This window comes from Pristiophorus japonicus, chromosome 8, assembly GCF_044704955.1.
Source record: "Pristiophorus japonicus isolate sPriJap1 chromosome 8, sPriJap1.hap1, whole genome shotgun sequence".
Lineage (NCBI taxonomy): Eukaryota > Metazoa > Chordata > Chondrichthyes > Pristiophoridae > Pristiophorus > Pristiophorus japonicus.
Genome location: NC_091984.1, coordinates 106,374,565 through 106,390,065, shown reverse-complemented (window position 1 = coordinate 106,390,065; position 15,501 = coordinate 106,374,565). Strand labels below are relative to the sequence as shown.

Below are 15,501 nucleotides of genomic sequence, written 5' to 3'. Positions count from 1 at the left end.
GCTTTTGTTTGAGAGCTGACCAAAAGCTTTATTTAGAGATGTGTTTTAAGAAGGCTTTTAAAGGTAGGTCGAGGTAGACAGACAAAGGTGTTTGGGGAGAGAATTGCACAGAGTATGACCAAAATGGCTGAAGGAGGTTTCACTAAAGATGGGATGTGGAATGGAGGACCGAAGACATCGGAGGAAAGGCAAGATTTACGAGGTTACAGATGTACAGTGGAAGAATTTGTAAACACAGATTTTTTTTTAATTGTAGGAATGGGGTGCCAATATAGATCAATAAGTATGAAGGTAATGGATGAGTGAACTTAATGCAGGACAGGGTGCGAGTAATGTAATTTTGGACAATTTGGAGTGTCGGGAGGCTCGCAAGGAGAAATATAGTCTAGAATTGACGACTGTGAATAAGAGTTTTGGCAGCAGTAGGAGTAAGATAAGATTGGAGATGAGCAATGCTGCACAGGTGGAAGCAAGAGAATCTTTGGTAGTGAATAGGATATGGGGTTTGAAGCTCTGCTTTGTGAAAAATAACGCAGAAGTTGCATGCAGATTGGTTACATTTGATTAAGCAGCCTGGGAAAGAAATGCAGTCAATAGCAAAAAGTTGCAGCATTTCTGGTGGGCATCAGAAATTACGCATTTGGTTGTCTTGATGTTCATTTGTAGGATGTTCTAGCTCATCCACAACTATGAGGTGAGCAATCTGACAGCACCAAAATGGTTGTGAGGTCGAGGGAATTGGTGGAGAGGTTGAACTGGCTGTTGTTGGTGTAAATGGCCAATATTTAACCTTCATCGTTTAACTTTTAGTGTTGGTCCAAGTTTCCACAGCATTCACTTTTATAAGATGGCACTATGCATGATCATGCTGGTGACAGTATTTGTGGGAGTATTATGGATATGTTACATCATATATTATGAATAACCAGGACAAGTGAACAATAAATGTCTCTTCCATAAATTAATCTTGTTAATGCACAGAAAATTGAGCTATTTTATACTCGTTCTAAAGTTGAACTCTGAAAATCATTCTGAAATGTAAGAGTGATGTGGATCATTAAGTGACAACTGGAGATCTAACTGTTAATTATCAATTTCCTAAATAACAGAAGTTTCATCAATTCACGTGTTCAAGTTAATTTTTTTTACATTTTCTTGCAGGATGAAAACCAAAGAAGAAGAATTCCATGTCCCCTTGACCCAAAACAGTAAGTACAAGAAGCATAAATTAATTACTGTGTGTATGTTTTAACCATGTTAAAGATGAATTAAAGTATCTGCTTGACCCAGTTGACCCACTCACTCTGAGTCAGAAGGCTGTGGATTCAAGCTTCACTCCAGGATTTGAACATGCAATTTAGGCTGATGCTCCAATATAGTACTGAGGGAGTGCAGTCCTTTTGGATGAGATGTTATCTGCCTGATCACTGTTTTAAGTGAATATTAAAAACCTCATGGCAATATTAGGAAAAAGGGAAGGAAATCCTAGCCAATATGCTTTGTTCATAGCCACCACCCCAAGAACAGATTAACTGACCATTCATCTCTTTGCTCTTTGTGGGTTCTTGCTTTGTTCAAAATGATTATTATGTTTGACTGTATAATAGAAGTTGCCACATTTTAAGTGATTCGTTGTATGTAAATGTTTGGGCCTTTCCTTAGACATGTGACAAGGTGCCCTTTAGATGCAATTCCTTCTTTTCTTCCCTCTGTCCATGAAACTCTGATCTTGCATACCCATTGGAATTCATTATCAACCTTAGATCATGGGGCATTACCTTATATTTCAAAACATAATTTTTATTTAAACAGGAAATATTGGAAGAAAACGTGTACAAAGAGCTACAAGAAAAGGCTTTTAGGAGGAACTTGATTTGAATATTTAAAACAGGCAGGAGAAGGGGTTTATAATGTGATGGCTAATTACATAGTTGTTCTGTCAACAGTAATTATATTTAACACAGAAGGGATGATTTTTCTCTCTTTGCCCTACCCCCAATTTGTAACGGTTATTTGGCAGTAAATTCCCTTCATGCAATTTTCTATAAACAGATGGCACCCTATCACTAGCTTGATGGGATTACTGAATCGATTATCTTAACAAGTCATGTTAAGTGTGCAAATATATTGAATATGTAATTGCACCGTAGCAACAATAGAGGCAGTAAAAGGCACAAAATAGAGTTCAGGAAGAGGCAGAGATGACTAGATATCTTAGAAGTAACTTTTTAGTCAAATAGTTCATAAAATGTAATGATATGTTCTTCATGATGTAATTAAAATTACCTACTCCAAAAGAGCAGACTTGTGTATGAATCGTTAAAAATAAGAGGGAAAACTATATAAAACCTTAAAAATTTGTTGACGCCGTAGGACTGCATAAATCCCTTTTTATATAATATCAAAAGGATGGCAATAAAGAATATATGATGGTTCGAAAGCACATTGGGAAGGCTTGGTTTCACTTGGAGAAGAAATAATCTGTGACCAGAGGAAACAAGAGTGAAGCTGTTGAAGTTAGTCACTGAGGAAGAAATCCCATCTCCAGAGTACCAGTGGTCTGGTAAGTGTAAACAATGTAATTAGGTTTTAAGCAATTTTCCTGTTACTGTCTAGTTGGAAGACATTGTGCATAAATTGCAATTTAAATAACATCAGCATAAGGCTATAAAGTCTCCAATACGTATGTAGAATGTTTTTTTAGTACTCTAAAGTTGCACTTTACCTGCATAAATCTTTTTTTGCCTTTGTAGTATCTATAGCCACCTGTTTACATATTAAGTTGGTGTATATTACATATTGTTGTCTTTGTCTCCATAGATGTATCCACCTCGTCCATTAGGAACATATGAAAATGGCAGGCAGTAAAAGACCAGCTGATCCATCAAGCCTGCCCCCCCCCCCCCCCCCCAGCCCACACTGGAGCATCATGACTAGAAACTACCTACCGCCTCCCCTCACAGCCCCATGTAATCTCCTAGGAGAGGCAAAAAGGCATTCTGTCTTGGCAAATACTGATAAGGTGTGGGACAGCAAGGAAACCAGTGATTAGGTAGAGTTGTCCACATTGCAGTGCAAAGCATTAGGAGCGCTGTCACTTGTAAACTAATCTTCTTGGGACATTTCTGGAAATATTGTAGATATGCAAGAGGTACTGCAACAGTAGCAGTGAGGACATGTAGGCCATGGGCAATAGATGCTGACCCTTCAGCAATGTTTTAAACCCTTGCCTCTATCCAACTTCCAGAAAAAAATCCAAGTCTTAGGAGGTGCGTGTGCACCAGCTTTAATAGGTTATTGACCATGTTCACACTAGTGTACAATCAAGGAACATTCCTATGCACACTGATGTAGTAAATTTGCAGTTGGCAGAGCAAATGGTCAGTCAGTCTGCTCATCATTCTTTCAGGTTGTGATGCCACTCCCATCCAAATACTGTGGGTCTTGTCAAAGCTTGACAGCTAGGTTTTTGTAATTCTATAGCCAAAAGCAAAATCAAATAGTCATACAAACGCATCATAGATATTGATGCGAGACTATTACTGTTTTATCAGATCTTTTATCTTTTGGCATATGTAATTTGAATTCTTGCACAAAATTAAAAGCATATTGTAAACATTGCAATGGCAAAGTGTTCTTTGTATTCTTTAGTCATTTCAAGCTTATTACCTCAGATTGTAATGGAAATAATTACAATTAATACTTTTATGTCAATGCTGTATTTACTTACAGTAACTTTTTTTGGTTTAAATAAATTGATTTTTTTCATTTACGTCGCCAGTGTTGTCTTTTTATTCCTCTTTGCTAGTCTTAAGTAGCGTTCATGTCTGGATGGACTCTTGAGCATGACACCAGTTTATCCTTCTTGGTGCATCGCCATTTTTTTCATGCACTTCCCCGGATTGGGTTTCACCCTTTATAATGGATTCCTCTGATGGTTCACTACTCTGCGAGAATAGAATTATTTACATCACTTCCAATCCACATGTAATAATATTTCAAGTAAGCTGTTATCGCTATCAAGGTAACTTTGACCTAAATAATTTCTGACCGCAGGGATTCACTGCTTTCCCATAGGCATGCTGTTTGAAGTTAACCAATCATCTGTGTGACAAAGGATAGCTTCCATTTTAACTCGAGGTATTTTTAAAAGCTATGAAATCAGCAGAGAAATTTTCCTATTTGTTACAACAGATTCATGTCTTTGTAGGGCGTGCCTAGGCTCACCTCTTTAGCCACTTCTTTTTCCTCCGCTACACATTATCTTTCAGCAATTACATCATCCTTAAGCATGAGTCAGCTCTGCATGAATACTGAACAACATCCAGTTTTGCCATCACTCTTCACAATTATTAGTGTGCTGTCTGACATCAAGTGATATGAGCCAGAAGTTTCTTCAGTTAAATACTGTCAGAATTGAAGCTACTCTGTTCAACTCCTGCAAATACCTCTGCACACTAGCCTCCAATTTCATTCTCCTCCTGGCTACTCACTCAGGCTACTTACTTCAGATAGAATGTATCCTCAGTGTCCAATTTGACCCTGAACTGGCCTTCAAGGCTGACATCCTATTCATTGTGAAGACCAGCCAATTCTACTTCTGTAATCTTGTCCACTTTAATCCATTCACACTGCCGCTGAAATTCTTATCCAGGCCTTTGTCCACCTTCAGGCTCCATTTCTACAATGATTTCAACAGTCCCTCTAACACAATCCTCAGCACACTAATTTATCCATAACTTTACTGTTCCTTTCATATCCTTAAGGTAATCTTACTTGCTTTTCAGTCCTGCCCTTAAAAATCTCCACTAATTCTCTTTCACCTAGTGCTTTGATTTAAAAATTCACATCCTCATCTATAACTCCCTACATGGTTATCCTCATCTATAAATCCCGACATCGTCTTTCCCCTACTTTTGTGAATTCCTCTAGCCCTGTATCCTAGCATTTCTCTTGTAGTTGTTGCACAGTGAAGATCATGTCCGTTGTACCCCTTAGTGGATGGAATCCGCATTGCGACTCTGGGAGGAGCTCTTCAGCCACAGGGAGAAGGCGATTGAGGAGGATTCTTGCGATGACTTTCCCTGTGGCCAACAGCAGGGCAATTCCTCTAGTTACCGCAGTCGGACTTGTCACGATTACGGCGTCGCTGAGATCTCCTGGCATGCTCGCCAGATAAGAGAGATGAGGTCATGCATTTGTGCCAGTAGTGCTTCTCCGCCATGCTTTAGTGCCTCAGCGGGGAACTTCATCTACTCCTGATATCTTGTCCTTCAGTTAGAATCCAGGGAACAGCGCCAACCCTTGTACATGGCCTTCTTTGACCTCACAAAGGCCTTTGACACTGTCAACCATGAGGGATTATGGAGCATCCTCCTCCGTTTCGGCTGCCCTCAAAAGTTTGTCACCATCCTTCGCCTGCTTCACGATGACATGCCTGGACCGGGGTCAAGCAAGGCTGTGTCATAGCACCAACGCTCTTCTCGATCTTCTTTGCTGCAATGCTTCATCTCACCCTCGGGAAGCTCCCTGCTTGAGTGGAACTAAACTATAGAACTAATGGGAATCTGTTCAACCTTCGCTGCCTCCAAGCTAGATCCAAGGTCGTCCCATCCTCTATCATTGAACTACAGTACGCAGACGACGCTTGCGCCTGCATACACTCGGAGACCGAACAAGCCATCGTCAACACCTTCACCGAGGTGTACGAAAGCATAGGCCATACACTAAACATCCGTAAGACAAAGGTCCTCCATCAAGCTGACCCCGCCACACAGCACTGCCCCCGCCCCCCCCCCCCCCCCGGTCATCAAAATCCACGGCAAGGCCTTAGACAACGTGGACCATTTTCCATACCTCGGGAGCCTACTGTCAGCAAGGGCAGACATCAATGACGCCATCTCCAGTGCGCCAGCACAGCCTTCGGTCGCCTGAGGAAAAGAGTGTTTGAAGACCAGAACCTCCAATCTGGCACCAAGCTTATGGTCTATAGGGCAGTAGTGATACCCACCTTCCTATAAGGCTCAGAGACATGGACTATATACAGCAGACATCTCAAAACGCTGGAGAAAGTACCACCAGCGCTGCCTCCGCAAGATTCTGCAAATCCATTGGGAGGACAGACGCATCAACATCTGTGTTCTTGCTCAGGCCAGCATCGAAGCACTGACCACACTCGATCAACTCCATTGGATGGGCCACATCGTCCGCAAGCCCGACACGAGACTACCAAAGCAAACGCTCTACTTGGAGCTTCGTCACGGCAAGTGAGCCCAGGTGGGCAGAGGAAATGCTTCAAGGACGCCCTCAAAGCCGCCATGACAAAGTTCAACATTCTCATCATCTCCTGGGAATCTCTGGCCCAAGACCGCCCAAAGTGGAGGAAGAGCATCCGGGAGGGCGCTGAGCACCTTGAGTCTCATGGCTGAATGGCCTACTCCTGCACCTATTTTCTATGTTTCATCGCCAAGAGCAAGCAGAGACCAAGCGCAGACAGCGAAAGGAGCGTGCGTCAACCCAGGCTCCCCACCCCCCCCTTTCCGTTAGCCGCTGTCTGCCCCACCTGTGACAGAGACTGCAGGTCCCGCATTGGACTCTTCAGCCACCTGAGAACTCACTTTTAGAGTGGAAGCAAGTCACCCTCGGTTCTGAGGGACTGCCTATGATATCCTAGCCTTCACCCTCGACTCTTCTGACTCTGGTATACTGACTATTCAACCCGCCCCACCGCCACCATTCTACCATTATTGGCAGAGCTTTCAGTCATCACATCCCTAAACTCTTGAATTTTCAACCTAAATCTCATTGTCTTGCTTCATCTCTTTCCACCTGTAAATGCTTCCTCAAAACCACCACCACACACATTCAGTTATCTCCCCTAAACTTCTGGCATTTCCTTGTCAGTTCCTCCTGTGAAGTATCTTGGGAACTTCACTACATTAGAAGCACTGTATCATTGCAGGTCCTTGCTCTTTCCAGTGATTCTAGAGCTCTCAATAAGGCCAGTGCTTCTGGAGCCTTGATTTCTAACTGTTCTAGTAATTTGAACTGCTTCACAGTTGTCAATTTCACCGTGCTTTTCATGTATTCCTTTTTTCCCTTGACTCTACTAAAACTTGTGGCATTTACTGGTTCAGATTTTTTAAAGTAATTTTTCAGGACTTTTTTCAACCGTAGAAATTGTATTGGGGAGATATCGTCCCATGTTAGTGTTTTACATTTAATGGCTGTTTGCCAGAGAAAAATGTATTATGTGGGATTCGATGAGATTATGGGGTATAGATTTTCCACATTGATTTTGGTTATTGCACTTTGGAAATACTACACAGCACTAAAACATAAATATCAGCAAAAGACAACTGATCCTGTTGATCTGCTTGTGTTTAAGTGATTAGAGTCTTAAATGACTCAGTGTCTAGCCACTAAGAAGCCACAACATATAAAATATAATTATTTTTTCCAGCACAGTTGATGAAGATAAACTAGAAAAGCATCTGAAAAAGTGTAATTCAAGGGAAAAACCCAAACCTGTAAGTCTTAAAGATGTCAGATATATTTTTCTTTTTGTCTATATAAAGTACTCCTGTGAACTTTGATTTTATTCAAATATAGAAAGTTTGGCTTTCATTTATGTGCCAATATTTGTGAAATATTCAGCAAATGCTAGTCAGAATCATGTAAAGGATCCACATGTGGTGAACTAGTCAATCTAGTCATGAGCTAATAAGAGATTGGAGCACCATCACACTGAAACAACTTGCACTTAAATTCAGCCTTTAATTTAGCAGAGCGGACTGGATACCAAGCAGGAGTTGGAAGAGTTAAGAAAGGTGACTAAAGGCTTGGCTGAGGAGAAAGTTTCGAAAGGCGGATGACATGAGAAAGAGAGTTCCAGAGTACATGTACCACCCTTTCTATAATATCAACCATAAAAGACATGGAAAACCCAAAATTTTGTATACGCATCATCATTATTAAGTAGGTTCTCACCAGAATCAAGGATGAATTGAAACAGAATTTACTACTGTAGTAACCAACAAGGTACACATTGGGTCAAGTGAATATTTCAAGGCTGAGATTTATGGATTTTTGTTAGGTAAGGGTATCCAGGGATATGGAGAAAAAACAGGTAAATGGGTTTGAGATCAGACAAGATCTAATAGAATGGTAGAACTGGTTCAAGTGACTGAATGGCCTACTCCTGTTCCTAATGTTCCTATCAAAAAGATAAGTTCTTTTGAAGTTTCGAATGACATATTTTGTTTCTTTTAAACCTACAAAGACCACATACTCAATCTTAAAATGAAATGCATTATATTAAATTTCTTCAATTTTTTTTTCATCCTTGTTACTACTACTTTGTTTTTCTCATTTCAGATTTACTATATTAAAGGTATCAATGGGGGTTACGAAGATGGAATGGAGATATCCAGACAACAGGTACAGCTTCCCGTTTGGTGAAAATCAGCAAAATGTTCTTTAATGATAACCATTTTGTTTCTCTTCAGTAAATCAACTTATTATTCTATCTCTTAAATATATTCAAGGTTTCTATTTCTGATTTGTCCAAAGAAGAACTGGAGAAAATGATCAAAAAGCTCCGAAAGGCAACCAGCAGTGAGTATTATGCCACGCATATACAGAGTTTAAAGGAATGTGGTATAAATGAAAGAAAATCATATATAATTTGCATACTATGCAGATTGGGATTATGTTTAAGAAAAACCATCAGGAATGTAGTGCATACAGTCCCAGCGAATCAGTCCTTTGAAAGTAGGAAAGTGTGCAATAGTTCTATTCATAGGAGAAATTATCGCTGCCCCACCCCTCCCCCATCCCGCCTCCCCCTCACCCAAGCTGAAGGTGTTTGTCAATCCATTCAGTTGGATAAGTATAGTCAGTTTTCAGCCAGTTTGCTAGATGCTGAGAGAGCACAGGATCGGTGAATTTATTGTAATGTCTCCCTCCACTACTTGCAGTGCAAACAGAGCAAAGAGAATCAGTAACAAGGGAGATATTAGGAGGGGTGCCTAAAAGCTTGGTCAGGGGTAAGTTTTACAGAGGGTCTTGTGGGAGGAGAGAGATGGGGAGGTTAAGGGAGGAAATTTCAGAGTTTATGGCCTAGAAATCTGAAGGCACGGCTGCCAATGGTGGGGCGAAGGGTGTGGAGGAAGCACAAGAGGCCAGAGTTGGAGGAACACAGCGTTGTTGGAGGGTTGTAGGCCTGGAGGATGCTACAGAGATAGGCATGGCCATGGAAGGATTTGAACACAAGGATGAGAATTTGAAATTTGAGGCGTTGGGGACCACAAGCCAGTGTGCACAGGGTGATGGGTGAGTGGGACATAGTGCAGCAGAGTTTTGGATGAGAAGTTTATGGAAGATTGAGGATGCGAGTCTGGAGGTAACAATAGCATGGTTGAGGGTTTCAGCAACATATGGTCTGAAGCAGGGGTGGAGACCCGTGATGTTACGGAGATGGGAGTCGATTTTTTTGTGATGGAGAAGCAATGCAGTCGGCTCAGGGTCAAATAGGATACCCAGATTGTGAACAGTCTGGTTCACCCTGAGACAGTGGTCGGAGAAGGGGGTGGAATTGGTGGCAAGGGAATAGAATTTTTGGCAAGGGCCGAAAACAGTGACTTCTGTCTTAGTGTTTAATTGGAGGAGACTGCGGCTCGTGCTGGACTTGATTTCGGACAAGCAGGCTGACACCCAGACACAGTGGAGGGGTCGAGACAGGTAGTGCTGAGGTCGAAGCTGGGTGACGTCAGCGTACATGTGGCACCTTGTCAAGGGGCAGCATTTGCATGAGGAATAGAAGAGGGCCAAGGATAGGTGCTTGGAGGCACTCCAGAGGTAACGGTGTAGGGGAAGAGAAACCATTGCAGGAGATTCTCTGGCTACGATCAAATATGCAAAAGTGAAACCCAAAATAAGGAAGTCCCACTCAGCTGGATAACGGAGGAGAGGCATTGGAGGAGGGCGTGGTCAACTATCAGGCTGCAGAGAGGTCAAGAAGGGATAATGCACTATGGTCACAATCACCGAGGATGTCATTTGTGATTTTACTTAGGGCCGTTTCAGTGCTGTGGAAAAGGTGAAAATCTGATTGGAGGGATTCAAACGTGGAGTTTCAGGAAAGATAGGCACAGATGTGGCAGGAAACACGTTCAAGTTTTTTAATGAGGGACTCTCACCCAAAGCAATTTTAAAACTGAAATGAATTCATTGAGGGTGTTATTTTCAAAATATCTATTATTAATTATCTGCAGGTTTGAATTCTAAGCTGACAGACCAAACATTAACCCACATAGCACTGCAGGAAGCTCTGAATGATCCAAAAAATGGAGAGTTTGCGTTTAAGCATCTGAAACAGCAGGTAGGAAATGGTATATGTGTGATTTGAATTATAAAACTTGCTTGTGTGTTTAATATGTAATTTATTACTTCAGCCAGCGGAAGGGATAATTGTATTCCTGCGTGAGATACAGTAATTATTTATCTATTGCTTCTAAATAAAAACAGCAAGAGATGCAGGTGTGGGAGATGTCTCTGCTCCCTTTTCTATACACATGGTTCTGATTACAGGGAAGTTGTTTTCAATAAAACTAACATTCACGTTTTAAGAAATCCATTAATTTACTGTTAGAAACAGGTCATATAGGGAATTACTTTGCCACTCTCTGACTCAGAGCAGTGAGGCCAATGGTAGCACCCCTTTGGACATTTCTGGTAGAGATACAGCTAAATCATGAGAGACTGGGGATTGAACCTGGGACCTTCTTAATCTGGCTGGCTAAGGGAATGAGGTCAGAGAAGGGGGTGGAATCGGTGGCAAGGGAACAGAATTTTTGGCGCGGGCCAAAAACAGTGACTTCAGTCTTACCAATATTTAATTGGAGGAGATTACGGCTCGTGCAGGACTTGATTTCGGACAAGTAGGCTGACACCCAGACACAATGGAGGGGTCGAGACAGGTGGTGCTGAGGTAGAACTGGTGGGGTGCCGCAGGGATCAATGCTGGGTCCCCAACTATTTACAATCTATATTAACGACTTGGAAGAAGGGACTGAGTGTAACGTCGCCAAGTTTGCTGACGATACAAAGATGGGAGGAAAAGCAATGTGTGAGGAGGACACAAAAATTCTGCGAAAGGACATAGACAGGCTAAGTGAGTGGGCAAAAATTAGGCAGATGGAGTATAATGTTGGAAAGTGTGAGGTCATGCACTTTGGCAGAAAAAATCAAAGAGCAAGTTATTATTTAAATGGAGAAAGATTGCAAAGTGCCGCAGTACAGCGGGACCTGGGAGTACTTGTGCATGAAACACAAAAGGATAATATGCAGGTACAGCAAGTGATCAGGAAAGCTAATGATATCTTGGCCTTTATTGCAAAGGGGATGGAGTATAAAATCAGAGAAGTCTTACTACAGCTATATAAGGTATTGGTGAGGCTACACCTGGAATACTACGTGCAGTTTTGGTTTCCATATTTACGAAAGGATATACTTGCTTTGGAGGCAGTTCAGAGAAAGTTCACTAGGTTTATTCCAGAGATGAGGGGATTGATCTATGAGAAAAGGTTGAGTAGGTTGGGCCTCTACTCATTGGAATTCAGAAGAATGAGAGGTGATCTTATTGAAATGTATAAGATTATGAGGGGGCTTGACAAGGTGGATGCAGAGAGGATGTTTCCACTGATGGGGGAGACTAGAACTAGAGGGCATGATCTTAGAATAAGGGGCCGCCCATTTAAAACAGAGATGAGGAGAAATTTCTTCTCTGAGGGTTGTACATCTGTGGAATTCGCTGCCTCAGAGAGCTGTGGAGGCTGGGACATTGAATACATTTAAGACAGAAATAGACAGTTTCTTAAACGATAAGGGGTTATGGGGAGCGGGTGGGGAAGTGGAGCTGAGTCCATGATCAGATCAGCCATGATCTTATTGAATGGCGGAGCAGGCTCAAGGGGCCATATGGCCTACTCCTGTTCCTATTTCTTATGTTCTTATTTCTATAAAAGTGTGAACTTTATGTACTCAGCAAACCCTTAGTCTTCTTAGTATTAGGGTTATTTCAGCCTTTGTTGATCCACCTTGTTCCTCGGCTGGAAAAAATAAATCCTCAGTTGGTTTCTACTCGGCTGTCATTTGTGTAATTTTAATTGCGGCCTCCCTCAATTACTTTGCCACTCCCTGACTCAGAGCAGTGAGGCCAACGGTAGCAACCCTGTGGTCATTTCTGGTAGAGCTACAGCTAAATCATCAGAGACTGGGGATTTAACCTGGAACCTTCTTAATCTGGCTGGCTAAGCTGCTTACTAATTTAAAAATCTGAGCCATTCCAGGAGGAGGAATCATAAAAGTATATATTTTTTCTGATTTAGTTGACATCTAATGCTGTTAACCCATATAGGATTAATTTGTAATGTTCCAGGCTTCACTTGCTGGTAATTTGGAAAGATTGGACTTGCTTGGATCGAACCGATGTTTTGTGGAGTTTGGTGCTGGCCGGGGGAAGTTGTCCCATTGGATAGATCTTGCTTTACAAGATGCCAAGAATGTTCACTTCCTCCTTGTGGAGAGAGCCACTACTCGTTTCAAGGTAATAGTTTGCTGCAATTATGTGACAAATATCAATTATCCACCTGGAATAATATTCTAGAAATCTCTGTAAATTAACCGGGCAAATGTAACGTTATCTTTTGCAGGTAGATGGTAAACACAGAAGTCGAGGCTCAATGTTTGAGCGGCTTCAGATCGACATAGAAGATCTCAGCCTAGGCAAGTGATGCCATTTAAATTTTGTAAGCTTCCATAATAAGGATATTTTCATTCTTTTAAAGATTTGTTGTTTTTTTCTGAATAGAAAATAATTAGTATGATATTGTTGCAGATAAGGTGCCTCTTCTTGTACGAGAAAGACTGCCTGTTGTTGGAATTGGCAAGCATTTGTGTGGAGCTGCTACAGGTATGATTCAGTTTAATGAAATCTGCTTGTGAAAATTAAGAAGTAAATCTTCATATTTGTCATTCAGCAGTTTCAGGTATCCCTTTGCAAATCTCATATTCTTTTGAGTACCACAGAAGTTAACACACTTTATCGAATGCAAGCCTTGTTTGACAATGCTTCTCCTTACTCAGATTCTGATGTGTACATAAATTTGAGTTCCATTGTTTTTTGCAGTAAATACAGTTATATCTTTCTGTTGCCGGCACTCCCACTAAGAAGTGCATCATTTAAGTTGTTAAAGGAAGTATAGTCTGAATAATCTTGGAGGAATGAAAGTAGTATTAGGCTGTCCCTCGTATCGAGAATGACCTGCTTCCACGCCAAAAAGGGATGAGTTTGCAAGTATTTCAATGTGGGACCTGATATTCCAGGTCCCGAACTAAATATTGAAGGGTGGAAGATGCCGGTGCGTGGATTCTTTTAACGTGGGGTGGCCTTTGCACACCAGCCACCACATGGGTTTGACAGAGCATGGTCTTGATCCAGTGGCAAGAGTTAACCAAGACGACTGGAGACCAAACTCTGTTGCACGGACCAAGTGCGCCCACATATTCCTACTGTCCATAGACCGCAGTGCTGCCCCTGAGCCCTTGTCTCTTCTGGGCCCCGAACCCTCGCCTCTTCTGGGCCCCGCTGAATTTCAGAATAACAGCTGCTGGAGATTGATAGAAATACAGTGGTGATGCAGATTGTTACTGAGAGATGACAGGTGGGAATGAAAATGACTGAGTAGTGCATCTACAGTACTGACTCTTGGCCTGATGATAGCTGTTGCTGGATGCAAATAGATCCATTATTGCCACTGCATGGACCATAATGGATACAAATGAAGTTACAAGGTGGTAATCTCATTGATAAATTCACGATAAGAGAACAGCAATGTGATCACAGACATGTATCTACTGCTTATTTTAATATAGTGTATATAATCTGTGGAGCAAGTGGGCACAGCTTTATTTGGGGGTTTTTTTGAGGGTGAGAGCACAATGCTATGTGCAGTTGATGTCCAAAGATTAACAACTGTGAAGTTATAGAAACATAGAAAATAGGTGCCGGAGTAGGCCATTTGGCCCTTCGAGCCTGCACCACCATTCAATATGATCATGGCTAATCATGCAACTTCCCATTTCTGCTTTCTCTCCATACTCCTTGATCCCTTTAGCCGTAAGGGCCACATCTAACTCCCTTTTAAATATATCTAACGAACTGGCCTCAACAACTTTCTGTGGTAGAGAATTCCACACATTCACAATTCTCCAAGTGAAGAAGTTTCTCCTCATCTCAGTCCTAAATGGCTTACCCCTTGTCCTTAGACTGTGACCCCTGGTTCTGGACTTCCCCAACATCGGGAACACTCTTCCTGCATCTAACCTGTCCAATCCTGTCAGAATTTTATATGTTTCTATGAAATCCCCTCTTATTCTTCTAAATTCCAGTGTGAATATAAGCCTAGTCGATCCAGTCTTTCTTCATATGTCAGTCCTGCCATCCCGGGAAACAGTCTGGTGAATCTTCGCTGCACTCCCTCAATAGCAAGAATGTCCTTCCTCAGATTAGGAGACCAAAACTGTACACAATATTCAAGGTGTGGCCTCACCAAGGCCCTGTACAACTGCAGTAAGACCTCCCTGCTCCAATACTCTCATCCTCTCGCTATGAAGGCCAACATGCCATTTGCCTTCTTCATCACCTGCTGTATCTGCATGCCAACTTTCAATGACTGATGTACCATGACACCCAGGTCTCATTGCACCTCCCCTTTTCCTAATCTGTCACCATTCAGATAATATTCCGCCTCCATGATTTTGCCACCAAAGCGGATAACCTCACATTTATCTACATTATACTGCATCTGCCATGCATTTGCCCGCTCACCTAACCTGTCCAAGTCACCCTGCAGCCTCTTAGCATCCTCCTCACAGCTCACACTGCCACCCAGCTTAGTGTCATCTGCAAACTTGGAGATATTACATTCAATTCCTTCGTCCAAATCATTAATGTATATTCTAAATAGCTGGGGGCCCAGCACTGAACCTTGCGGTACCCCACAAGTCACTGCCTGCCATTCTGAAAAGAACCCGATTATTCCTACTCTTTGCTTCCTGTCTGCCAACCAAGTCTCTATCCACATCAATGCATTACTCTCAATACCATGTGCTTTAATTTTGCACACTAATTTGTTGTGTGGGACCTTGTCAAAGCCTTTTGAAAGTCTAAATGCACCACATCCACGAGTTCTCCCTTGTCCACTCTACTAGTTACATCCTCAAAAAACTCTAGAAGATTTGTCAAGCCTTGGTGAGGCCACACCTGGAGTATTGTGTACAGTTTTGGTCTCCTAACTTGAGGAAGGACATTCTTGCTATTGAGGGAGTGCAGCGAAGATTCACCAGACTGATTCCCGGGATGGTGGGACTGACCTATCAAGAAAGACTGGATCAACTGGGCTTGTATTCACTGGAGTTCAGAAGAGTGAGAGGGGACCT

The 15,501-nt window shown here is 42.0% G+C and overlaps 1 protein-coding gene across 9 annotated transcripts in view; it reads left to right on the top strand.

Annotated features, from left to right (window-relative positions):
* trmt13 (tRNA methyltransferase 13 homolog) overlaps window positions 1–15,501 on the top strand; it is a 40,177-nt gene that overhangs the window by 8,048 nt on the left and 16,628 nt on the right. For 4 of the 9 annotated variants that reach the window (XR_011594086.1, XM_070887260.1, XM_070887256.1 and 1 more), the window contains exons 2-10: window positions 1,162–1,208; window positions 7,463–7,529; window positions 7,788–7,829; window positions 8,377–8,439; window positions 8,547–8,616; window positions 10,275–10,381; window positions 12,440–12,607; window positions 12,714–12,786; window positions 12,899–12,973. Coding sequence is in view for 8 of the 9 variants with exons in the window: in XM_070887260.1 (XP_070743361.1) it covers window positions 1,162–1,208; window positions 7,463–7,529; window positions 7,788–7,829; window positions 8,377–8,439; window positions 8,547–8,616; window positions 10,275–10,381; window positions 12,440–12,607; window positions 12,714–12,786; window positions 12,899–12,973 (712 nt within the window). In the remaining variant the exon portion in view is untranslated. The remainder of the gene's footprint in view (window positions 1–1,161; window positions 1,209–7,462; window positions 7,530–7,787; window positions 7,830–8,376; window positions 8,440–8,546; window positions 8,617–10,274; window positions 10,382–12,439; window positions 12,608–12,713; window positions 12,787–12,898; window positions 12,974–15,501) is intronic. The other 5 variants (XM_070887264.1, XM_070887258.1, XM_070887261.1 and 2 more) reach the window with 2 other exon arrangements.